Below are 27046 nucleotides of genomic sequence, written 5' to 3' on the forward strand. Positions count from 1 at the left end.
TGTAAAGAACTTTTTGGGATTTGAAATATCTTCCCAAACAATTATTCTTACAAATTAAAAATTTATTCTGAAATAGGTGTTTTCAAAGATATTTTCTGCATTCCAAAAGACATTTTCGAATTATGAAAGAAATGTGTTTGAAACACTTATTCTGAAAAATAAAAATATATTTTGAAATGAATATTCTGAAAGATGTTTTTGAAATCTAAAATATATTTTGGATTTTATATTTTCAGACATCCATTCAAGAATATTAAAGAAAAAGGAGGTATTGGGATAAATTTTACCTTTTTATTATAATTTCCATGAAGAATAATGTGGGATTTATGGGTTTTATGGGGTGCAGTAACAAAAAGAGAGGGTGCGGAACATTGAACATAAAATTTACTAGGGCTCACGGTCCGCCAAAAAAAAAGATAGATTAGGATTGGCGTGTCACAAAAAAATGAATTAAAATTTGTAACATTCTGTCAAAGGACAGGTTGGCTCGTCATTGTTTATTTTTTTTTTAATTTTTTTATTTTGAAAATTTATTTATACATATATATATTAAAAATATATTTAACCATATAAATGTTTTTAAAATTTTAATTAATTAATTATTAGTTTTAATTAGATAAACCAAATAATTATTATATCTACATCTTAAATCACTTTTATAATTAACAATTACAACTTAATTTATGAATTTTAATCATTTAAGTTATAATATTCTTACATATTTATATTTTTAAAAGGATATAATATATCTTTTAAATTATTTGTTATTTTAATTTTTAATTTAAAAAAATATGTGCGTGAACCAACTCGTCGTACTCTATTCTTAATCTGCAAATTTGGTAGACTAAATAAATAAAGCTAAAATGGGTTGGTGGGTTTCGAAATCTCTAAAATCTAAATGAATAAGGTTAAAATGAGTTGGTGGGTTGGAAATGTAAACTCTAAAATTAATCTTAGACATCCATTCTATATATTATTCTCACTTCCATATCACATTCTTAAAAGAAGTGTTCTTATAAAAAAGAGTGGCTTCTAAATTGTGCAGAAGTCGCTTTTGAATTCAGAGGTTTTAACATTATGGGAGTGCAAGACGAAAGCATATTACCCCCTACTCACCCAACGCACCTAACTTCCTTTTCTTCATGTTATTCACAATAAACCACACATTGTTGCCACAACTGTTTCTTCCTCGACACCTATAATTTTGTTTTCATTTTGTTTATCTTAGATTTTAAGGTTAAATATATTTTTAATTATTATATGTATATATTATATACTTTTTTAGCTTGCAATACTTCTACCATAACTTGTTATGGCTTTCAATATATTTTTATAAAGAACTTTTGAAGTTGAATATATCTCCGGTTATGTTGATAACATTATTGTGGAAGCAACATCACACCAACTCTTAAAATTATTGTAAGAAACGTGCATTGTAATATCTAGAGCTAGACAAAACCAAGAGGTGAATTGGTTTAGTAATTAAAAATTGTACTTTTTAAAAATCTTCTCTTTTTAAAATTTGATTTCACAATAAAAATTATTCTTTTAAATATTAACAAGAAATAAAGAGTAGAGGAAAAGAGAAGTTTGCACAAAGAATTTTATACTGATTCATATCAAAAGACCATACGACTAGTTGTTAATCTCTTTTAAAGAAGGATTAACCCATTACTAAAAATAACCAATAACTTACAATAACAGAGAACAAGGTTAAGGATAGAAAGCACTTCCTTCAATACACAAAGGATGAACAACACCTCCTTTGACACACAAAGGATGAACAACTTTCCTAACAATAACAACAACACTCAATGATAAGACACACTTACTGAAAGTTTTCGCTCTACCTATACTGAGTTTCTCAAAGCCCTTTTTTCACAAATAGGAAAAGTTTCCCTTAGACACACAACTCTAATACTTTTAGTGAAAAATTCTTTCACTACAGGAAATGTGCGAAATACCGACAGACATATGTCGACGACCTTTGGTCCGTCGGTATTTGGTAAATACCAAAGGATTTATCGACGACTCATGAAAGTGGTTTTTTCGAAGGTCATCTCCTTCGGTAAGCAGCATGTGCCATTACCGAAGGGTGGGATATGTTGGTAAGCAGTAGAGTTTAGTTAAAAAGGGAATTGGGAAAAATTAGTTTCCCCCCTTCGTTCAATCCCATTTCGCATTTCTTCTTCTTCTTGCGCGTTGTCCCAACGTTTCTTGGTTTGCTTGTGTAGAGGCTCTCTCCTTCAGCCAACGTGTCTGTCAGCCACCTTGTTGGTGATTGACTGTGTCCCAATCGCATGTTCATGATTCGGTTTGTCGCAATCACCATTGGAGTTCGTCCATCGCAAAGGTTGGTTAAGCGCTTGGTTTTGCGATTAAACGGTGAGTTTCACCGATTGTCATCGAGGGTTGGGCTTCCACTTGCTGTGACATGTGCGTTCTTCTTGCAAGGTTGTTGTTCGAGGGTTGGATGGTTGTTCTTTGAGGGGTCTTGCTGGAGTGTAGTTCGTGCGTGTGAGTGAGGTTGTCTAAAGCATGTTGGTGGAGGTTTTTGGTTGTGTTTCTTCCCCTACCATTGAGGTAAGTAGGTTTCTAATCGAACCTGAATGTGTTGAGCCCTTTTTCCTAGGTAACAGGGTGTTTGATGATTAATATTTGTTCCTGTTAGGTTTTGCTAATGTCATTTTTCCATTATTGTGCAAGGTTTTGCACGGCAGGAAATGCGCGAAATACCGACGAACATATGCCGACGGCCTTTGGTTCGTTAGTATTGACCAATTAGCGAAGGATTTAGCAACGACTCATGAAAGTGGTTTTTTCCGACGGTCAAATCCTTCGGCAAGCAACATGTGTCATTACCGAAGGGCGGGATCTGCCGATAAGCAGCATAATTTAATTCAAAAGGGATTTGGGAAAAATCAATTTCCCTCCTTCGTTCAATCCTATTTCCAATTTCTTCTTCTTCTCGCGCGTTGTCCCAGCGTTCCTTGGTTGGCTTGTGCAGAGGCCCTCTCCATCAGCTAGCATGACTGTCAGCCACTGTGTTGGTGATTGGATATGTCACAATCGCCATCGGATTTCGTCCATCGCAAAGGTAGGCTCAACGCTTGGTTTCGCGGTTAAACGGTGAGTTTCACCGATTGTCATCGAGGGGTGGGCTTCCACTTGTTGTGATGTGTGCGTTCTTCTTGCAGGGTTGTTGTTCGAGGGTTGGAGGGTTGTTCTTGGAGGGGTCTTGCTCGAGTGTGGTTCGTGCGTGTGAGCGAGGTTGTCTAAAGCATCTTGGTGGAGGTTTTGGGTTGTGTTTCTTCCCCTATCGATGAGGTAAGTAGGTTTCTAATCGAACCTGAATGTGTTGAGCTCCTATTCTTGGGTAACAGGGTGTTTTTGATGATTAATATTTGTTCATGTTAGGTTTTGCTAATGTCATTTTTTCATTAATTTACAAGGTTTTGGGGCTGAGGCGTGTCATTGCTGAAGGGTCCAAGAGTTCATCATTTCTAGGTAGGTAAAGTTCGTTCTCTTATGTTTGGCTTGCTTCATTTTGGGTTTTAATTGCGTTTGAAATGGGGAAGCTAAAGTTTTGTTAAGATGGAATTGGTTTTTGCAAATGTGTAATGGATACTAGTAACTGGGTGGCTTTGTGAGAGGTATGAAACTCCTTTAAGGGGAAAACTTGGAGTTTGAAAAGAACAGTTTCATTGTGCGTAGGAGTTTGAAAACTTCAATGTGATTAAAGTTGATACCATTACTAAATTTTTGTATGTAGTTATTGACTTGATGTTGCATGGTTTAATAACTATTTGCTATGGTGTGGTTACATGATAGAGTGAAGATACTTATATGTATTGTACTGCTTGGTAGTGTACTTAGGTTTAGGTATAAGTGTACATTGTTCTATTAAAGTAAGTATTAATATTACATGTGTAGGTAAAGGGAGCTGATTTTGGTCACTGGTTTATGTGTTTGAATGCTTGATATCCATGAGTGAATGTTCGTGATCATGGTGTTGTGATGCTTATAATTTTTTTGTTGTCTTTAGTGGTTTATTTGTGGAATTATACTAGCTGTGTTGGGCAGACCAGAAGTGGTTTTTGATGAGAAATTTTATGATTATGTGTTGATATTAGTGTATGATATATTTCTGTTGTCTTTAGTGTGAAAAGTGGGCAGATTTGGTAGTTTTTGGATGCTACCACCTTCCTTGCTTCTTAAGTGGATGGGTAGGACCAACTTTTGGCCCCTCCTTTTGCTTAATCAATGGATATGAATGAGATAAGGGATCAATAAAAATGATTCATTTTCCATCCCTCCTCATCTCACAGATCTTGCCTTCTATCTCTCTTTCTCTTTCTCCTCTCTTGTCTTCTCTCTGCTGCATATTCTTCTTATATATAACCTCTACACCTTGTTGCCCACCCTTCCACCGAAATGGCCTCTTGGAAGAAGACCATCACAACACCCTTAAAAATATCGAAGTACACCTTCATTGCTAAAATGAGTAATTATAAGGATGAAGCAAAGTACAAGGACGAACCAACATGCATATATATTGGTTATATACTATCTTGAATCCCCCAAGTTACCAGACTAGAAGGAGGAACCAAAGTTATAGTTGTTTTATAGTTCATATAATAACTAAAAAACTGAAAATTCCTAACTAAGGCTAAAGTAGAACATCTCTAAGGTTAAGCTTTATTAACTTTGCTCCAACTAGTAGTGGTTAAGGGCACTATAGTGGTTAATTTGGCCTTCAACATGTTAAAAGATATGTCTCTTAGTGTCTCCAACAACCTGGACATGAATTTGGACTTCAATTGTGAAAGTCAACTCTAAAGTCAAAAGTTCAGCATATAAAGCTTGAAATTGTTTTTCAGATTGTGCACTTGATGTGATCAGTGATTTCTCTTCCTTTAATCAACATTTAACCACTGGATTTCTTTGCTTTTGATCAGCTCTCAAATAACTCCATTTAATTGTCCTTGGTTTACCTTTTCTGCACCAAATCAAGTTAAACTACATAAAACTAATGAGAAACACCTAAAAATCACTACTGTGACTATAATGCTAAAAATTTGCAAAGTGCACTAAACGAGGCTAAACTAGACAAAAACTAGGCTAAACTAGACAAAAACTTTCCTAACAAGTTTAGGATAGTTACACCTTGCTAATAAAAAACTCCCTACAAAAACTACCTAAAACTTAAAGTAGTAAGTAGAATAGGCTAAAAGTGCTAAGAACGAAAATTTTATCAAAGTACTAATTGAAATTGTAAAATAACTATCTAGACAACTTTTGAAACATAAAAGAAAGATAAAAATGAAGTCACAATTCGAAAATAAGAAGAAAATCAAAATTTGACTATTGAGCACCTAAATTTACACTTTAATAAAGTGAAATAGATTAGGATGAAGATGTCCATTCTGTTTTAGAGACCTAAAACTATCTACACACGTTCTAATGGACAAGAAATGACAAAGAATTGAGTGAAGTTTTGATTCCTAAGACAACTTCTAAAATCAGTACTCATACCTCAAAATTTGAGACTTAAAACATAAAAAAATGTACTAAATAGGTGAGAATTTCGAAATTCGCCTAAAGTAACCTAAGAATGTGTAATCTTCATATCCTAACAAGTTGAAACCAGTTAAATGAAGGTAAGAAACAAGTCAAATTGGCTCAAGTACCCAAATCTCAAAATTTGGCTACTTAAAACCTTAAAGTGTTCTAAATAGGTGAGAAATTAAGAATTCACCTAAAGTAGCCTAAGAATGTGTAATGTTATTATCCTAACAAGTATAAAGTAGTATGTTGACACTAGGAAACTACTCAAAAGCAAACAACTACCTAAAATTCAAAGTTTGAGTATTTAGAACCTAAAGTAGACTAATTTTAAGTAATGGTAACATCCTAATAAGTGTAAAGTAGTGACATGAACCTAGGAAAGTAGTCAAAAGCAAAGAACTACCTATAACTAAAAGTTGGAGTAGTTGGAACCTAAAAAAGTCTACTAAAAGGGTGAGAAAGTGGCAATTCACCTAAAATAGACTAACAATAATTAATGTTAATATCCTAACAAGTATAAAGTACTGAATTGACACTAGGAAACTACTCAAAAGCAAACAACTACCTAAAACTCTAAGTTTGAGTAGTTGGAACCTAAAAAGTCTACTAAAAGGGTGAGAAATTTCCAATTGACCTAAAGTAGACTAACAATAACTAATGTTAATATCCTAACAAGTCTAAAGTAGTGAAATGACACTAATAAACTACTCAAAAGCAAACAACTACCTAAAACTCAAAGTTTGAGTAGTTAGAACATAAAAAAGTCTACTAAAAGGGTGAGAAATTGCCAATTGACCTAAAGTAGACCAATTTTAAGTAATTTTAACATCCTAACAAGTCTAAAGTAGTCTAATAAACCTACGAAAGGAGTCAAAAGCAAAGAATTACCTAAAACTCAAAGTTTGAGTTGTTAGAACCCAAAAAATTTTACTTAAAGGGTGAGAAATTGAAAATTGACCTAAAGTAGACTAATTTTAACTATTGTTAACATCCTAACAAGTCTAAAGTAGTGGAATGAAGCTAGGAAACTTCTCAAAAGCAATGAATTACCTCAAACTCAAAGTTTGAGTATTTAAAACCTAAAAAGTGTACTTAAAGAGTGACAAATTGCAACTAGACCTAATGTACAATAATTTTATGTATTGTTAACATCCTAACAAGTCTAAACTAGTGGAATGAAGGTATGAAACTTGTCAAAAGAAAAGAATTACCTCAAACTCAAAGTTTGAATATTTAGAACCTATTAAGTGTACTTAAAGGGTAAGAAATTGCAACTAGACCTAATGTACAATAATTTAAAGTAATGTTAACATCGTAACAAGTCTAAATTAGTGGATTGAAGCTAGGAAACTTGTCAAAATCAAAGAATTACCTCAAACACAAAGTTTTAGTATGTAGAACCTAAAAAAGTTTACTAAAAGGGTGAGAAAGTGGCAATTCACCTAAAGTAAACTGACAATAACTAATGTTAATATCCTAACAAGTCTAAAAGTGAAATGACACTAGGAAACTATTCAAAAGCAAACATGTACCTAAAACTCAAAGTTTGAGTAGTTTCAACCTAAAAAGTTCACTTAAAGGGTGACAAATTGCCAATTCACCTAAAGTAGAGTAATTTGAAGTAATTTTAACATCCTAACAAGTCTAAAGTAGTGAAATGATGCTATGAAAGTGGTCAAAAGCAAAGAATTCCCTAAAACTCAAAATCACACTACTTAAAACCTTAAAAAGTGTAGTAAAAAGTACCTAATTGAGTCATTACATGTCAAATTTCGTTCTGCTGTGATTCTGTGATGTTTGGAAGTTTAAACAAGTCCAAATTGATGTATTAAAGCTGTTAGAACCATTGATATGAAGTTAGAATGACCTGTATGCAATTTAGTATGTTAAAGCATCATATTTGACCCATTTTTGAAACTTGCAAAGTGAATCTGAGTTGCAGTTCTGTTTTGTGCCTAATTAGAGTTTAAACAAGTTTATTTTGATGAATTAAAACTATTGAAATGATTAGCAAAGTGTCAGAATGGCTTAGGCCCAAAATCACTTCCAAAACCACCAATTTTAAGTCAATTTTGGGAAGTAGAAAGGTGATTTTGAGTAATAGTTTGGTTTATCCTATGTTTTGAGTTTTAACATGTTTCAATTCATCAAACAAAGTTGCTGAAGTGGTTAGTTTTGATAATGAAACTTCTGAGTCAATTTTAGTGCTGTTATAGTCTTTGATTAATTTAAACTCAAATTTTGTAGTGTGGTTGATCAACATTTTGAATAATTGAGTCATTACATGTCAAATTTCGTTCTACTATGATTCTGTGATGTTTAGAAGTTTAAACAAGTCCAAATTGATGTATTAAAGTTGTTAAAACCATTGATATGAAGTTAGAATGACCTGTATGCAATTTAGTATGTCAAACCATCATATTTGATCCATTTTTAGAACTTGCAAAGTGAATCTGAGTTGCAGTTCTGTTTTGTGCGTAATTAGAGTTCAAGCAAGTGTGTTTTGATGAATTAAAACTGTTGAAATGATTAGCAAAGTTTGAGAATGGCTTAGGCACAAAATCACTACCAAGACCAATTTTGAGTCAATTTTGGGAAGTAGAAAGGTGATTTTGAGTAGCAGTTTGGTTTTGAGTTAAATTTGAGTTTTATCATATTTCAATTCATCAAAAAAAGTTGCTAAAGTGGTTATTTTTTATCTAGAGCTGCTATTGTGTAATTTTATATCTCAAACCACCAATGTTTGGGTCTTTGTTTGAGTCCAAATTTTCCATTTCTTCTATTTGGCATTTAGACCATGGCTGAACACCTTGCAATTTTATTTCCTTGTAGAAGTTTGTTATCAAACGTGCAACCCACCTAAAAATGGCTACTAAAGAGGTGAGTATTGAATTTGTTTTATTAATTTCATAGTTTGAACAATTTGAGCATGTATGAATTGTATGTTTTGCTTATTATAACCTTCATGTTGTGCCAATTGAGCATGTAAACTTATGTAGATGATTTATTTTAGTTTGGTGCTGATTGATCTGTCTAAAGCCTACTTACCTACTTTTCTATCTTTTGTTTGGCATTTTGACATCACAAGTATAGACTGATACTGCGTCTCACCTGTCACCTCTGCTAAGCAATCTGTAAAAGACACCTAAAAGTATCTACACAAGTTGTAATAGACTAGAAATGACTGAGAATGGACTCAAGAATTGATTCTTGACACAATTTCTTGAAATCACTACTAAAACGTCAAAATGACTACTAGAAATGCACTAGAATGGTCAAAATTTGCAAACTGCACTAAACTAGCCTAAGAAACTTCAAATAAACCGTCCTAACAAGTTTAGAATGGTAAAACCTAGCTAATTAGAAACTCACACTACAAAAACAACCTAGAACTCAAAATATGACACTCTGGAACCTAAAACTAGTTACTAGAATAGGCTAAAATATGACCCTCTGGAATCTATCTACTTCCCATATCCCCCGCACTTTTTCTCATCTTTTCCTTTTATTTCTTTCTCATTTAACTTCCACCCAAAAATCATACTCGAGGACCTTGCCCCCCACCATGCTTCATTAATTCTTCATAGTTGACCAGGTTTGACTACATAGTTGACCTAGAGTTGACTTTTTCATATGTTCATATATCTTGTATGTTCATTTATTACGCTACAACTTCATTAAGTTAAGTAGTCATTTAAAATCCTATGGTACTACACACATTCTCAATGGAATGAGAAGGTTAACAGTACTATAAACACTTAGAACCTACAAAATCTGTGGAAGTACTCTATAAAAGAGAACTTCAGTAATAATAAGTTGTCTCCCCCAAATTTAATACACAACCCTTAGGATGTCTGAGGCATTTCAATACTAAGGACTTCTCTTTGCATGCCCTTATTGTATGCCTATGATAGTAGTGTTCAAATTACCTTCCATGATCGACTTAAGTAGTAATAGGTTTTATTACTTATGTCACGTGGAGTGTTGCTGTTTTGGCTAAGTTTTTGTTTGTTTGGCTTGTCACAGAACATGACCCATTTTCCCAACCACCATGGATGGATGTACGATCGTTATTATAGTAGAATGAGAGGTTTGGAGGAAGCTTTTGTCATCGGAGTTGAAGAGTTTGTGGAGACAGCTCGACGATATCAATATTATGTTCTTGATGGAGGGATTCGATGTTCATGCATCAAGTGCGAATGTACAAGGATTTTAAAAGATGAAGTTGTCAAAGTTCACCTATACCAAAAAAGGTTCATTGCCTAATTACACAGTTGGGACATTTCATGGTGAAGAAATTCCCTTCACCTCCACTACAACTGAAAAGAGGCATGTAATAGGTTCGAATACTAGTGTACATACATCTTAGATAGATCAATTTGCCTATATGCAAAAGATGGTCGACAATGCTCTTCATCGACATGTTGAACAAGAAGTAGACGATAGTCATGACGAAGAGTCTCCAAATGAAACCACTCAGAGGTTTTACAATTTATTGGCAAAGGCAAATCAACCTGTATTTGAATGATCAAATGAGTCAAAATTGTTAGTGTGCATTAGAATGATGGCCTGTAAATCTAATTGGAACGTTCCCAATCAAGCATTGGACTTCATATCAAAATTGGTATTAGATCTGACACCTCCAAACAATTCTTTGCCCCATACAATCTACCACCTGAGATGTATATGAAAAAGCCTTACATGTTTTTAACGTGTATAATACCAAGTCCATCTAATCCCAAATCAGCAATTGATATTTATTTGGAGCTTTTGATTGATGATTTGAAGAAGCTATGGAATGGTGTTTGGACATATGATGTTTCAAGGAAGAAAAAGTTCCTTATGAGGGCAACTTTGATGTGGACTATTAATGACTTTCCAACGTATGACACGTTATCTGGTTGGAGCACGCATGGTCGATTAGCTTGTCCTCATTGCATGGAGCATACAAAGTCATTCCAATTGAGTTATGGTCGAAAAAGTAGTTGGTTTGATTACCATCGACGGTTCTTGCCTGTTGATCACCCTTTTAGAAGAAACAAAAAGGCATTTCGCAAAGGGCAAGTTGAAACGGATATGCCCCCACCAAGGTTGACTGGATCACACGTTTGAAGAAGAGTGAAAGACTTGCCAAAAGTCACTGAATGTGGTCAAAATAGGATAGAAGGGTTTGGGGAGTGACATAATTGTACTAAAAGAAGCATATTTTGAGATCTTCCCTATTGGAAAGACAACTTGCTAAGACATAACGTCGATGTCATGCACATAAAAAAAAAATTTCTTTGATAATGTATTCAACATGATTATGAATGTTATTGGGAAGACAAAAGATAATGACAAAGCAAGAAAAGATTCACCTTTGTATTGTGGGTGAAAAGACTTACAGTTGAAGGCGTAAGCTAACGCCCGATTGTTCAAACCAAAAGCAAATTACACAATGTCAAAAGACGAGGCAAGAATAGTTTGTGGATGGATCAAGGAGCTTAGAATGCTAGATGGATATTCTTTTAACTTGTCCAGATGTGCAAATGTTCAAAATGGTACTATTCAAGGGTTGAAGAGTCATGTATTAATGGAGACTTTCATCCTTCTTGCGTTCAGTTGTTTGTTAATGCACGTGTTAAATCAACTGATAGAAATGAATAACTTCTTTAAAGATTTGTGCTACACGACACTAAAGGAAAATTCCCTAAGAAAGTTGGAAGAAAATATTCCAATTATTCTCTCCAAATTAGAAAGAATATTCCCTTATGCATTCTTTAATTCAATGAAGCATCTTCCAGTTCATCTTGCATATGAAGCTTGGCTTGGGAGGCCAGTGCAATACAGGTGGATGTATCCCTTTGAAAGGTTTATGGGAGAACCCAAACGTTTAGTTAAAAATAAAGCTAGAGTAGAAGGATCAACTTGTGTAGCTTACTTGCATCGAGAGACAACATATTTTTGTTCACATTATTTCAAAAACTTCATGTTGTCCCCCACTAATGTCAGAAATGAAATGCAATTGCAAGTTGAACCATGTCAAGGTAAATTATCAGTTTTTCGACAATCAAGCTGTCATGCAGGGAAAGAATTCACTCATTGGTTAACTAATGCTGAATTCAACTCTGCTCATGTCCATTTCTTAATCAATTGTAGTGAAGTTAAGTTGTACCTTGATTATGTCATCATTCAACTCTTACCTTTGCAATGGTTAAATTGTTATACACTAATTCATTTCATTCATACAATATCATTTCTTGTGGTTGAGCAAGTTGTAGAAGGAAATGCTTTTGCTCGAATACACTCAGAGTTTCCTCAATGGTTTAGGTATCAGTTATGTTTTTTTCCCTATGTTTTGAGCAAGGTTAATTAGACTCTTGCTGTAAATTGTTTTTGGCATCTTTGTAGGTTTTTAACCAGGCACTAACTCCCACGGTTCAAAAGTTAAGACATCTCTCCAATTGGTCAATGAGATGTGTGAAAGAATGACACACTTACTTCACCAATGGTTACAAATTCCATACACATGAATGGTCTAAAGGAAAGAAAACAACAAATTGTGGTGTGTACTTCAAGCGTCTTACAGAAGGTTCTTATGATGATTTCTATGGCATCATTCATAAAATATATGAGCTAGAGTACAATAACACTACTTCTCCAAACATAGTAGTGCTTTTTTATTGTGCACTAGAGTGGATCCTAGGTTTAACATTGTCGAATTGCAAATGAGATTAAGATATCGACTGTTTGATCCTTTCATTCTAGCAACTAATGTTAGATAGGTTTATTATGTGCCATATCCACCATTCCGCAATATTGACAAACGTGGTTGGGTTGTTGAGGTTGCATTGACTCAAATGAGGTTGAGGAAGATGTCGCCTACCAACTTGACCAAATGTCACAAGCACAAGAAATTATTGAAGTTGAACGTATAAATTCATTGCACGACCTTGATGGTGGTGGAGTGAATTAGATTCACCAATATAAGGAGGATAAGAAGAAGAAGAAAATGATGATGATGATGATGATGAAGAAGAAGATGAAGATCATGATGACGATGATTGAATCTTGGACATCTATTGTAGCAAATTTAACTAGAATTTCAAAAACATTCCAATTGAGTTATGCAAAATATCATCTTAAAAGTTGTATGCAATTATTTAACATTCACTTTAATTTTTACTGATCCTTCCTTGGTCCTTTCTATTGTTTTACTTTATTTGTAACCATTTCAATGCAGTAATGACATGAGAAGGTTTAGAACGTCGTGATAAAGGAAAGGGGGTAGCAAGGCCTAAAAAGAGGCAACGGCAGGCACCACGATATGTACTTAGGGTGCCTACTACACTACCTACCACTGTTGCCCCTAGTCCATCATCCGTGGGGCCTCCTCCTACCCCTACAGAACACCCTCCTCCTACCCCTGCAGCAGACCCTCTTCCTTCTCCTATGATTATTACCCCCACTCCTCCCCCTGTGATTATTACCCTCACTTCTCCCCCTGTGATTGTTACCCCCATTCCTCCCCCTAACTCTACTTATATACCTTCCTCATCTTGTATACCGCCTTGTGAGACTGCCACACCATCTGCTGATCTAGATTCAGTTGATGATGGTGATAGTGTTGACCCGCCCCTCCATGATCGACCATGGATTGTTAGATATGGTAAATGGTAAGACTTTAATCCCTTTTTTAACCATTTTGATGTTTAAAGATTGTCTTAATTCAAATGACTTTTATTTCTTTATATGCAGGTTTTTTCCATCTAGGGTTACTTCTCAGACCATCACACGATCAATTAAGCAACAATATTTAAGTCCATGGCCTACTTGGGGAGCAATACCTGTAGATAACAGATAGCCATTATGGCATCATTTTAAGGTGAACAACCCATTAAATTAATTGTCATTCTTATTTTAGTATGTTCATTAATCAATGTTTGTTTTGTTTATTGTTATAGATGAAGGTGCAGTGGAAACCTGGAAATGAAACTCATACAAAGAAATTTCCACATGAAAGTATCTCATCGGCTGTTGATAAACAAATTTTTAATCCCCGAAAACGGAGTCAAAAACTTGTTAAGACCTCGGCAAGTGTACTGAATCGTATCAAGTAATAATAAATGGTAAGACCAAGTATCGTTTCCCAAGAGACTCATGACACTAAACAGTTATGTGATTACTTAACTAATTAAGACTCTAAAGAACAAATTTTGGGGTTTTTGAATGCAAATGCGATAAAATAAACATGAATGCAATTTGATCAATTGAGGATAAACACAAGAATGAATGGATGAAGTTGATGATATTGTTGTTGGGTTTAGATTTCACCTAATTTACTCTCATGCATATATGAATTCATCTTCTTCATTAATGTTAATGTCACTTTCTAATTTACCTTAAACCCGATGTCTCCGTGAAGAAAGCCTACTCCTAATTACTAGTTCACAATGTCTTGTCTCCCTAGCAATTAATCATGCATTACATTCGCATAGAAGCTTAAAGGCAACCAACCCTCATATCCCTAGGTCTAGGCAATACTGCTTTTGGGAGAATTTCCCTAGATCTAGATTTCCCCGTATGTGTCCATATCGAAAAAATCAATGATCATGCAATTGAATGAGTTAAACAAAGCATGCATAGAGTGTAGAGGAAAAACCCTAACAATTAATGAAGTAAATCATATATAATCAAGAATCAATTCAATACATGAGAGTTTAAGAGGTTACATCTTTTCCAACAACAAATAAGGTTTAGCTCTCCATTATCATAAAGGAACTAGATGAACAATGAAAGAATGAGAGAATGAAAGAGAAAGAAAAACCCTAGAAAGAGAAGAGGAGACTCCTACATCCCCAAATCTTCCCCCAAGGGGTGAAAAGTGTGTTTCTGTGCTCAAGCCATCAAAAGATACCATCCCTAAGACGTGCAAGTCCTTAAATAGAACATAAAAATAACAGAAAACAGGTCCAAGCCCATGAAAATAACAGAAAACAGGCCCAAGCCCATAAAAATGGCGCTCAACGACACTTTTGCCTCTCAACGGTAAGTGCAGCTCTCCAGAATGAAGCTCAGCTGCATTTTTAGCCCTCAATGGTGATTTCGACACTTCAAAACTGCCGCTCAGCGATAATTACCGCTTAGTGCAACTTTTTCTGCACTATGGTTGACTTTTCTACATTCTGGTTGACTGATTGACTTTTATGGTTGACTTTTTTGCAATCTGGTTGACTTTTCTGCATTCCAACCATTTGGTACTTTAACTCTTCTTTCAAATCATTCCAATAGCATACAAAATCAAGGGATTCTAGCACAAAAACATTAAATTCACCTTTAACTCTCTTATTCACAAAACTAAAGCAAAAACATGAGTTTAAGCAAGCTTCTAAGTCAAAAATGGTGTTTTTAATATCAAAATTAAGTATAAAAATAACGGTTTTTCAACCATTATCAGCTGTCAGAGAAGTTTAGGGATGCCAGCAATGCAGGAAAGTGCCCTTACTGGTCTGGCGAACACATTTGGAACTCTTGCTCATTGGAATTCAGTAGAGTTTCGCAATAAGTGTGCTACAACCTAGAGGAACATAACTTTTGAAAAGGATGGCACCCTGCATACTGATGGGTCGATCACGGTTCATGAGCATGCCATTCGTATGGTAAACCTTCATTACTTTTCTATTTCTTTCATATATAACTTATGTATTTTCTATTTCATGTACACTTCTAACTCTAAACTATGTTACAGACACAAGCTTTGGGACGGGCGGTCCATGTTGATGAGGTCTTTGCACAAACTCATGTTTGGAAGGGAACTAATGAATTTGTCGATGAAAGATTTCGGAAGACTCATGTAAGAAAATAACACTGCTACTATTAGTAACTTTTCATTATGTTATTGTATCATTCCCTAACATTGCTTTTAATGCTTGAACAACAAGAATTTTCTACGAGACTTTAAGAGGTTAGATCCGAACATGGATCCACTCCTACACCGAATGATGCAAGTAATAAGGACAACGACATCCGTAGGACACAATGTTGGGTCGATGTCGTTGGTGGGAAGGAAAAGGGACGAGTGTACGGTCCACGATAAGTTGCTGCAAACTATACAACATTAACAGGAGGTACTCTAAAGCACTAACATTCTTCTTCCACCATTACTGCTTACGAGGTTGTTATGCGCCTGACGCAGGCACTAGAGCAACATGACCAGGAAATCACTCATTTGAGAGCAATGTTTACAAACTTTAAGGCCTTGGTCATGAGAGTGCTGCCTGAAACTTCAAAGCTTCAGTTCATTGTCCCTCCGACCAAGCAACCTTCCCCGTCACCTACCGTCCCAGAGTAGCCCACATCAGTCCACCCCACTCCAGTCCAGCCCACAGTAGTCTAGCCCACACCAGGCCAGCCATCTACAGAGCAGTCGGATGATGAATATCATTATGATGATGACTATGTAGATTATTAGTTTTCTTTTGCTATTGAACATAGTTGTTAGAACATTTGGATGTTAGAACATTATGATTCTGCTACATTACATTTGCTCATGTCTTTCAAACATATACAGTGTTGGTTTAGATGAACATATTCTCGGAAGACTCATGTAAGAAAATAACATTGCTACTACTTTTTATTTATGTTATTGTATCATTCCCTAACTTTTAATGTTTGAACAAGAAGAATTTTCTATGGACTTTCACAGGTTACATCCGGACATGGGTCAGCTCCTACACCGGATGCTGTGAGTAATGAAAACAACGACATCCATAGGACACAATGCTGGGTCGATGTCATTGATGGGAAGAAAAAGGGACGAGTGTACGGTACAAGACAACTTGCTGCAAACTATACAACAACAAGAGGAGGTACTCTGAAGCACCATCCTTCTTCAACCACCACTATTGACGAGGTCGTCGAGCGCCTAACACAACTACTACAACAACGTGACTAGGAATGTCATGATTTGAGAGATGAATACAGTGAATTGGGAGATGAGTTTACAAACTTTAAGTCCTTGGTCATGAGAGTGCTGTCTGAAGCTTCACACCTTCATTCCACCGTCCCTTCGACCCAGCCACGTCCCTTCCCGTCACCCGCCGTCCCTTAGCAGCCCACGTTAGTCCAACCCACATCAATCCAGCCCATACTAGTCCACCCATCTACAAAGCAACAAGATGATGAAGATCATTATGATGATGACTATGTAGATTATTAGTTTTATTTTGTTATTAAGCATAGTTGTTAGAACATTATAATTATGCTACATTACATTCGCTCATGTATCTCAAACATATACATTGTTAGTCTAGATGAACATATTGTTTTATGTTTCATGTTTCAATTACAAGTACAAGTTATTAAATTTGAAAAATACAAATGATGTTATATTGTTGTTTACTCCATCAATGATTTGATGATTTTGGGATCCATCTTATGGAAGTCTGTTTGTGGTTTGAAAATGTTATGTAGGTTTGTCTGTGCTGTGAACATGTTATGCAGGTTTGTATAGTTGGATAACAAATACAAATATAACTTAATTCTGTCTGGTTCTTACCGACGGACTTACCAACGACCTTTGCGCTTCGGTAATTACTGACGGATTTTGTCCTTCGCTAATTATCGACGATCTTTGTCGTTTGGTAATTAGCTACGATCTTTGTCCTTTGGTAATTATTGATAGTCCTTTGGCCTTCGCTAATTACTGAGGATCACGTCTTTGGTAATTACCGATGGTCACATCCTTTGGTCATTACCGTAGGATGTGACCGTCGATAATTAACAAAGGGCAAAGGTCGTCATTACTTGTTACCGACAAAGGATTTACCGACAGATATATGGTTGTCGCTAATCCGTTAGTAATAAGGCATTACCGACAGATTTTGGCTGTTTCCAACGGACTAGGACCATCGGTAATGCCCTTCTTTTTGGTAGTCTATGAACTTTTCAAATCATCATTACAAACAATACATAGTCAGAAAATTAAGAATCACGTTCACAACTACTACTGATAATCGATTATCATAAGTGATAATCAAATATTCCAAAACATTTTCAAGTAAAAATTTCTTATTATGGTACTCGATTATTCTTAGTGGTAATCGATTATCACAGAGCATTTATGACATTCTTGATTTTAATTGGATAATCAATTATTATTAGTGATAATCAATTATCACAAACTTTTATGAAAAATAAAATGTTTCCTGAGAACTTTGCTGCTTGAGTTGTCTACCTATTGACTCTTGAACTACTAAATTAAATATAATACACAAGTTACAAGACTTTAACAAAGAAATTGTTAAGACTTTAATGTATCTTTTGAATCAAAGCATCCTTTAAATCTTCAACACCTCTTAATAAAACATCATCATCAAAATCCTTTATTGAAGCAATATGTCTATCTTCTTCTTTTTGCTAACAAACATCACAAAGACTATTAGTCAACATATGAAACGACTCTATATATAACAGTCCAAAATTGAAATAAAAATAGCTAAAACAAAATAGAGGAAGCTTAGCCTAGCACCCACTGTGCTAGGTTAGTCCTAGGGGAAACATGAATGTACGCATACCTAACAGAAAGGACAAAGGAATTTCAAAAAAGGAGGTGAAAGACAAAAATAAAAAAGGTTGCAATGTAAGCAGAGAAAAAAAAAGAATCATGAAGAGAGGTTTGTAACAATAGTTTGCCTTTCATGTATGAAATCTTGTTATTAAACATTGTCCTTTCTTTCCCTTGTTCTTTTACGTATTCCTTTGGTCTTTTCACCTTTTAACACGTGGCTCTTTTCATTTATGCTTGTTACATTACTCCACCCTTTTATAACAACCTTGTCCTTAAGGTTGATTTGTGGGTAAGCCTTCTTCATCTCATCTAGATCTTCCCAAGAGTTGTTAGCATCTAATAGTGAATTCCACTAGACCAAAAGTTTTGAATTCTCCTTCCCATTTTTATTAATCACACAAATATCCAGAATTTTGTGTGACAACATCACTAGACCAAATTCATTTATGGTCAGAGGTAGAGGGAAGTATTTTTGTTTAGGATCACCCTAGAACTTTTTAAATAGAGAGATGTGAAATACTAGATGTATCTTTGCATAATCTGACAATTGCAATTTATAATACTGAAGGCTCATTTTTTGGTTCTTTCTAAAAACAACGGAATGTTCTCTATGTGGTTGTAATTTCACCAATGTTAGGTCCCCTACCTCCAACTATACATCCACCCTCTTTTTAGTCGCCTTCAACTTCATGTAGTTATGTGAATGATGTAGTATTCCTTTAAGTTTTATCAAGAGCTTTCCGAAAGTCTTAGAGATATGTAGGATCATTGTCACTATGTTTATATCTTATGATAGAAGGAGGTGATTTTCCATACATGGCCTGGTACACAGACATACCAATGTTGTGATGGAATGAAGAGTTATACCAATACTAAGCCCATGACAATATATTCATCCAATCCTTAGTATGATCAAAGACAAAATAACTTAAGTACATTTCTAAGTTTTTCTTTAAATTCTCAGTTTGGCCATCTAATTGCATATGGTACACATAAGTCATGGCTAGTGTGGTGCCTTGAGATTTAAACAATTGTTTCCAAAATTTACTGATAAACAACCTATCCCGATCTAATACAATGGACTTTGGAAACCCATACAACTTAACAATGTTATGAATGAATGCTTTTGATATTGTTTCGCTATTAAAACTAGGTTTCAAGGGAATAAAATGAGCAAACTTTGATAATTTTTCAACTGCCACCATGATATTATAGTACCCTTGAGATATGTGTAGGTGTTTGCCTCTCGGCAAGTGTAACCGAATCGTAGCAAGTAAAAATCGTGGTAAGATCAAGTATCGTTTCACTATGCATTTCATTGTCATTAGCAGTCATGTTCTCTATCAATTCTGTTGCTTCCTTTGGAGTTTTACATTTAATATTACCTCCTGCTGAGGCATCTAGCATCAACTTGGTTTGTGAACCAAGACCTCCTAGGAAAAGTAGAACTATTGCTGCTTCATCAAAACCGTGCATGGGAGTCTTTCTCAATAAGCTTTTGTACCTGTCTCATGCTTAACCTAATGTCTCCTCCATGCCCTATCTGAAAGAAGAGATCTGTTGCTTCCCTTTATTGACTTTGGATTGTGGGAAGTATTTGTTTAGAAACTTTGCAACCAGAGCTTCCCATTCTGTAAAACTACCTTCTCGAAAAGAATTTAACCATAACTTAGCATTGCCTCCCAATGAGAAAGGAAACAAGCTAAGCTTGATTGCTTCGTCTGGCACTCCATTTATCTTCACAGTGTTACAGATTTCATTGAAGGTGGTTGGATGTTCACACGGGCTTTCATGTGATAGCCCATTAAACTGATTGCTTTTCACCAACTGTATTAACGCTGGTTTCACCTCCATGTTTATGGCATTGACCCTCAGCCTTGCTATGCTGTTAAAATGTTGAGGGCCAACAAAAGTGGTGTAATATGCAAGAGTCCGTCTGCCATTATTCTCCTCTGTCATGATTTCAGTGTTATGGTCAGACCTTGGTGGTGAAGGCTGTAAGAGTGTCTCAGAAGAAGGGAATAGTTCACGTGAAGTTCAAATTCTCCTCCTCCTTCTACTTTCGTCCAAGCCTTTAAGAAGAGGTTCAGAAATCTTTTTGCTTCTAGTTCTAATGTTACCATGCATACACAAGGAAACAAAACCCTAGAAAAATTTTGTTAGTACAGAAAGATAGACAAGTGAAGATATAATTGAAAAAATAAAATAAAATAAAATAATAACCGAAAAATAAAAACAGAAAATAAAAACAGAAAAATAAATATTCACAAGTCAAAATTAATTAAAAATCACACAAATATACTAGTTAAACAAGAGTCCCCGACAACGGCGCCAAAAACTTGTTTACCTCTTGGCAAGTGTAACCGAATCGTAGCAAGTAATAATCCTGGTAAGACCAAGTATCGTTTCCCAAGAGACTCAAGTCCTAGACACTTATGTGATTAATTAATTAATTAAGACTTGAGAACAAAGTGTTATAAGTTTTAAATGCAAAAGACTGAAAAGTAAATATGTATGCATATGATGATCAATGGCAAGAAGAAACAAAAGCATGAATTGAATTATATGGATGAATATGTTGTTGGGGTTTATCAAGTTCATCTTTTCCACTCTCTTGTATTTAGGAATTCATCATTCTTTTCATTAATGTTAATGTCACTTTCTAAATTACTTTAAACCCGATCTCTCGGCGAAGAAAGCCTAATCATAACCACTAGTTTACAATCTCTTGTCTCCCTAGCAATTAATCATGCATTATAGTGAACAGAAGCTTAAAGGCAACCAACTATCATACTCCTATCTCTAGCTTGGTAATATACTGTTGGGAGAGATTCCCCAGATCTAGACTTCCCCGTACATCTCCGTATCGACAAAACCAATAATCATGACATTGAATGAGTTAAACTATGCATGCTTTGAGCAAAGAGGAAAAACCCTAACAATTAATGAAAGAAAGCATGTATCATATAAATGATCTTGAAGAACAAATTCCATACAAGAGAGTTTCTAAAGATTTACATTGACTCCCCAACAACAAAATAAGTTTAGTTCACCATATTCATGGTGAAACTAGATGAAATACAATGGAAAAATGAAAGATAGAACCCGAGAGAGTTGAGAAAGGAGCCTTAGCATCCAAAATCCTCCTCCAAGGGGTGAAAGAGAGTGATTGTGCTTCGTCCTAGCCAAAGATACAAACCCTAGAACGTCCTAAAGTTTATATACTATTCTAAAATTTACAGAAAAGTAGGCTCAAGCCCAAAATAATGCCGCTCAGCGGTACCAGCGCGTAGTCAATTCTTCCCCTCAGCTACATTGTTACCCCTCAGCGATGCCAACGGGTGTTCAGAAGTGCCGCTCAGCGGTAAAATGGCGCTGAGAGGTACTTGTGGCTTCACTTCTTTTGCACAGTTTGTGTCCCTTTTTGATTCCATCTCTATCCCTTTTCACTTCTTTCATTAATTTCATCTAAAAATCTGCAAAAACAAGAGAATCAAGCATAAAACCTGTCTAACTCTATTATTTCCAATAATTCAACAAAATCAAGAGTTCAAGCTAATTTCTAAGTCATAAAGGTTGTAATTGAAGTCAATTTTAAGCATAAAAATAACAGTTTTTCAACTATTATCATTAGGGAAGTTATGAAATTCATTATTATGTCCTCCCAAATGAGGTTTGGAATGGGAAGTGGTTGAAGAAGTCCAATTGGTAAGGATTGAGTGATCTTAGCTTGTTGACAAATAACACATTCTTGAACAAACCTTATAATATCTTCTCTCTTTTTGTGCTAATAAAACTAAGCATTAATTCTTGCAATTATGCGTGTAGTTCCTGCATGCCCTCCTACTTTAGATGAATGAAATTCATTCATGTTCATCTTTAGTAAGGTATCATCCCTTGGTAGCATAATTCTCCCTTTCCATGTGAGGGCATCTTGCTTAATTGAATAATCTCCCGTCTTGTGAGGGCATCTTGCTTAATTGAATAATCTCCCTTGGTAGTCATGATAAATTTTCATCGATGACTTGACATTTTTTGTTTCCATTGTTATATTTTCTAGCCATGAGTTTGAGGGTTCAAACCAAGCCATAGAAAAACTTCTAGATAGGGCATCAACAAGTATATTTTCCTTACATGGGGAGTATTGAATTGTGAAGTCATACCCTAGGAATTTGGGTAACCATTGTTGTTGATCCGGTGTTTGAAGGGTTTGATTGAGAAGCTCTTTCAGTAATTTCTTATCAGTCTTAATAATGAACTTGTAGCCCAACAAGTAATGTCTGAAATTGGATAAATCTTATGTTATAGCATAGAACTCTCTACACATGCAGATTGTTTCTACATCCTCATGGATGGCTCTTCGAGAAGTAAGCAATAAGATGTCTATTTTGGCTTAAAACAGCTCCTAAGCCTGAATCTGAAGCATCTATTTCCTACATAAATGGTTTAGTAAAATTAGGAATAACTAGCATAGAGGAAAAAGTAAAGGCTGACTTTAATTCTTCAAAACCTTTTTTTTGCTGATGTTGACCATTTAAAAGAATCTTTCTTGAGTAAATCTATGAGGGGTGCAACAATATGAACATATCCTTTCACAAAGTGTTTATAATACCCTGTTAAACCTAAGAATCATGTTAGCTATTTTAAGTTTGTGGGTTTAGGCCATTTGTTCAATGCTTAAAGTTTCTCAATGTCAATTATGACTCAATCGCCTGTCAATGTGTGGCCTAAATAACCAATCTACTATACTCCGAAAGTACACTTGGAGAATTTAGAAGAGTTGTTGTTTGAGAATACTCAATACTATCTCTAGATGTTGAAGGTGATCCTTTCAATTAGTGTTCTAGACTAAGATGTAAAAAAAAAATTAACACAAACTTCCTTAAGAAACCCTTGAAAATTTGATTTGTTAAGCTTTGAAAGCTTACTGGTTGGACAACCCAAATGGCATTACTAACCATTCCTACAAGCCTTGATGTGTTCTAAAAGCCATTTTATGTTTATCCTTCAGATTTAACAGGATTTGATGATACTTTGATCTTAAACAATTTTGAGAAGTAACATGTTCCATACAACTCATTAATCTAGGAATAGGGAAACTATCTTTGATAATGATGACATTTAGAGCTCTATAATCAACACATACTCTTCTACTTCCATATTTTTTCTTGACCAATATAATTGGAGAAGAGAATGAGTTGGTATTAGGTTGTATGATTCCTTCTTTTGACATGTTGTATACTAGTCTCTAAATTTCCTTTTTCTAGTTGTGCGGATATCTATATAGCTTCACTTTAACTAGGTTTGACCCTTCTAACAAAGGGATTGAGTGGACATGAGTTCTGGAAGGCAATAACTGATAATGCTAATGTTTACCATTACCTAAGCATCATTTTAGTAGCAAAATAAACTTTTTTCTAGCTTGAAACTTGCTTAATCCTACTCTTTATCTTATGTTTATAAATAAGTGTATTTTAGGCTACACTGATGTAATATCATCACTAATCCCTCTATTTTGTAGCTAATACTGTGTTTGGAAGAACCTCCACCAAAAGTATACATCTGAACCAACCATAGAAGCAAGCAGATCTGCACAAAATGGGAGAAAGAATGAATGGAAGATTGTTGAATCAAGCTCGGGCCCCCCTCACTTAGGGGCGTTGGAGCTGATAACAGTTGGAAAACTGTTATTTTTATACTTAAATTTGACCTTAAAGACAACCTTTATAACTTAGAAACTAGCTTGGAATCATATTTTTATTGAAGTTTTGGAAATAAGAGAGTTGGACAGGTTTTATGCTTGATTTCCTTGTTTTTGTAGGCTTTTGAGATGAATTGAGTGAAAGAAGTGAAGGAGCTAGGAGTTGAATTCAGAAAAGGAAGAAAAAGTGCATAAAAGGAAGAAGCCTCAAGTATCGCTCAACGCCATTTATTGTTGAGCGACACTTTGAAGACTCGTAGTCACCGCTGAGGGGCAAAACTACAGCTTGGGGGCAGAATAACAGTCACGTGCTTACCGCTGAGTGGTATTTACCGTTGAGCAGAATTCTTATGGGCTTGGGCTTACTTTTCTGTAATTTTTAGAATACTATATAAGGTTTTAGTTGACCTAGGTCATGTATCTTTGGCTGGGACGAAACAGAAACACACTCTTTCACCCCCTGGAGGAGGATTTTGGATGCTACAGCTCCTTTCTCACCTTTCTAGGGTTTTATCTTTCACTCTTTCATTGTACTTCATCTAGTTTCACCATGAATATGGTGAACTAAACCTTTATTGTTGTTGGGAAATCAATGTAATCCTTTGAAACTCTCATGTATTGAATTTCTTCTTCAAGATCTTTTTAAGATACATGCTTTCTTTCATTAATTGTTAGGGTTTTTCCTCTTTGCTCAAAGCATGCATTGTTTAACTCATTCGATGTCATGATTATTGATTTTGTTAATATGGACACATATGGGGAAATCTAGATATGAGGAATCTCTCCCAACAGTAGAATAAACCTAGACATAAGAGTATGATGATTGGTTGCCTTTAAGCTTCTGTGCTATGTAATGCATGAGTAATTGCTAGGGAGACAAGACATTGTAAACTAGTGATTATGATTAGGCTTTCTTCGCCGAGACATCGGGTTTAAGGTAATTTAGAAAGTGGCATTAACAATTAATGAAGAAAGATGAATTCTTGATTACATGAGAATGGATAGGATGAAATATATAATTCCCAACAACATATTCATTCATATATTCCAAACCACGTGTTCTGTTTCTTCTTGCCCATTGATCAATACATGCATTCATATTTACTTTTCAGTATTTTGCATTTAAAACTTACAAGAATTGGTTCTCCAAGTCTTAGATAATCAATAAATCACATAATTGTCTAGGCCATGAGTTCTTTGGGAGAACGATACTTGGTCTTACCAGTTTTATTACTTGATAAGATTCGGTTACACTTGTCGAGGGTAAACAAGCTTTTGGCGCCGTTGCCGGGGACTCGTGGTTTAACTAGTCTATTTGTGTGATTTTTGATTAACTTTGACTTGATTTGTATTTTTTTATATTTTTCATTTATCTTTTCATCTTTGTATTTGTAAGTTATCTTTTTGTTTTTTGATTTTATTTGGTCTATCTTTTCTATCTTTCTATCTTCTATTTTTTTTATTTGTCTTCTCTATCTTTTTATGCTAACAATTGTTTCTAGGAACTTGTCTTTTTGTGTATGCAGGAAGCAATTCGGACAAGAAGCAAGACAAATTCAGAACCTCTTTTTGAAGGCTTGGACGAGAGTAGACGGAGGAGAAGAATCCATACATCTAGAGAACTATTCCCTCCTCCAGAAACACTTTTACAACCTTCACCACAAAGGTCTAACCAAAGCATTGAAAATATGGCAGAGGAGAATAATGGTAGACGCACTCTTGCAGATTACACCACTGTGGTTGGCCCTCAACATTTTAACAGTATAGCAAGGCCGAGGGTCAATGCTGCAAACATGGAGGTGAAACCGGCATTGATACAGTTGGTCAAGAGCAACCAATTTACTGGGCTATCGCATGAAAGTCCATATGAACATCTCACTACCTTCAATGAAATTTGCAACACTTTGAAGATTAATGGGGTGCCAGATGAAGAAATCAAGCTTAGTTTGTTTCCTTTCTCATTGGGAGGCAATGCTAAGCTATGGTTGAACTCTTTTCCAGAGGATAGTTTCACTGAGTGGGAAGCTGTGGTTGCAAAGTTTTTAAACAAGTACTTCCCACAATCTGAAGTCAACAAAGGGAAGCAAGAGATATCTCAGACAAGGCATGAAGGAGACATTAGGTCAAGCATGGGATCGGTATAAAAGTTTGTTGAGAAAGACTCTCACGCATGGCTTTGATGAAGCAGCAGTAGTCCTACTTTTCCTTGGAGGTCTTGGTTCACAAACCAAGTTGATGTTAGATGCCTCAGTTGGAGGTAATATTAAATGGAAGACTCCAGAGGAAGCAACCGAGTTGATAGAGAATATGGCTACTAATGACAATGAGTTGCACAGTGAAAGAGGAACTCCAATTCAACAGAAAGGGGTTCTACAATTGCAATCCAGTGATGCCTTGCTCGCTCAGAATAAAATCATAACTCAACAGTTGGAGAATTTAACAAAGACACTTGCACATTTGCCAAAGAAGCTAAAGGGAGTTGCACAGGTTCAACAGATGTGTGAATTATGTGGTGGTGACCATATCAATGGTCAATACGCTTTTCTAGTGGAGGCTTTGGAAGATGTAAAATTCATGGCCAATCAATTTCCATACCGCCAAGGTAATTACAACCAAGGGTGGAAACCTCACCCAAGCATGGGTCAAGGTGGGCAATCAGGGCAATTCAATAGGCCATAGCAGCAACCATCATTATGGCAACAAGTGTCTATACTTAATGAAAGATCAACAAAGTTGGAAGAAACTCTTCAACAATTTATGTAGGTAACTATTTCGAACCACAAGAGCACTGAAGCGGCCATTAGAAACTTGGAGATGCAAGTAGGTCAAATAGCTAAGAAGTTGGAAGATATGCCTGATAAGAATATTGGGGCTAATATTGAGGTTAAACCTAAGGAAGAGTGTAAAGTTGTAGTAAGTGTGAATGTTGAAAAAGTTGAGTTAGAGAGAAAAGAAGAGAGAAAAGGAGAGGATGAAAGAAAAGAGAAAGAAGAAAAGAGAGAAGAGAAAAAATTCTCCCTTATCCAAAAGATTATGAGAGAATAGAGAAAGAGAGACAATATGGGCATTGTAAACATATCTTCAATCAAATGGATGTTGATCTACTTGTGAATGAAGCATGGCAACAATTTTCAGCTCAGGTAAATCATATGAATCAAATCTCCAAAAGAAAAAGATATAAAGATGAGGAGATTAATGAATGCAAAGCTGTTAAGAAGAGATCACTTCCT

The 27046-nt window shown here is 35.3% G+C and overlaps 1 protein-coding gene across 16 annotated transcripts; it reads left to right on the forward strand.

Annotated features, from left to right (window-relative positions):
* The first annotated feature begins 1453 nt into the window (after nt 1–1453).
* LOC128196306 (uncharacterized) lies at nt 1454–24451 on the forward strand. 16 transcript variants are annotated; one of them, XR_008248456.1, is made up of 11 exons: nt 1458–2108; nt 2235–2583; nt 2707–3097; nt 3198–3327; nt 3453–3507; nt 8401–8448; nt 12791–13223; nt 13306–13432; nt 13512–15206; nt 15296–15400; nt 23937–24451. XR_008248456.1 is itself a non-coding variant. In XM_052876696.1 (8 exons), exon 8 carries the CDS (start codon nt 11006–11008, stop codon nt 11921–11923), a length of 918 nt encoding a protein of 305 aa, XP_052732656.1. In that variant the 5' UTR covers nt 1454–2108; nt 2235–2385; nt 2455–2583; nt 2707–3097; nt 3198–3327; nt 3453–3507; nt 8401–8448; nt 9595–11005; the 3' UTR covers nt 11924–12780. The 16 variants fall into 16 exon arrangements, 5 of the variants coding, with proteins under 5 accessions (XP_052732656.1, XP_052732655.1, XP_052732657.1 ...); XR_008248457.1 differs by lacking the exon at nt 23937–24451 and adding an exon at nt 23637–23884; XR_008248452.1 differs by lacking the exon at nt 23937–24451 and adding an exon at nt 16253–16878 and having other exon boundaries at nt 15296–16153.
* The last annotated feature ends 2595 nt before the right edge of the window (nt 24452–27046 follow it).

Source organism: Vigna angularis, chromosome 4 (genome assembly GCF_016808095.1).
Source record: "Vigna angularis cultivar LongXiaoDou No.4 chromosome 4, ASM1680809v1, whole genome shotgun sequence".
NCBI classification, from domain to species: domain Eukaryota; kingdom Viridiplantae; phylum Streptophyta; class Magnoliopsida; order Fabales; family Fabaceae; genus Vigna; species Vigna angularis.

Coding starts and splice junctions, on each gene's coding strand:
- LOC128196306 (XM_052876697.1), top strand. CDS start 11,006: ATGTCAAAAGACGAGGCAAGAATAGTTTGTGGATGGATCAAGGAGCTT.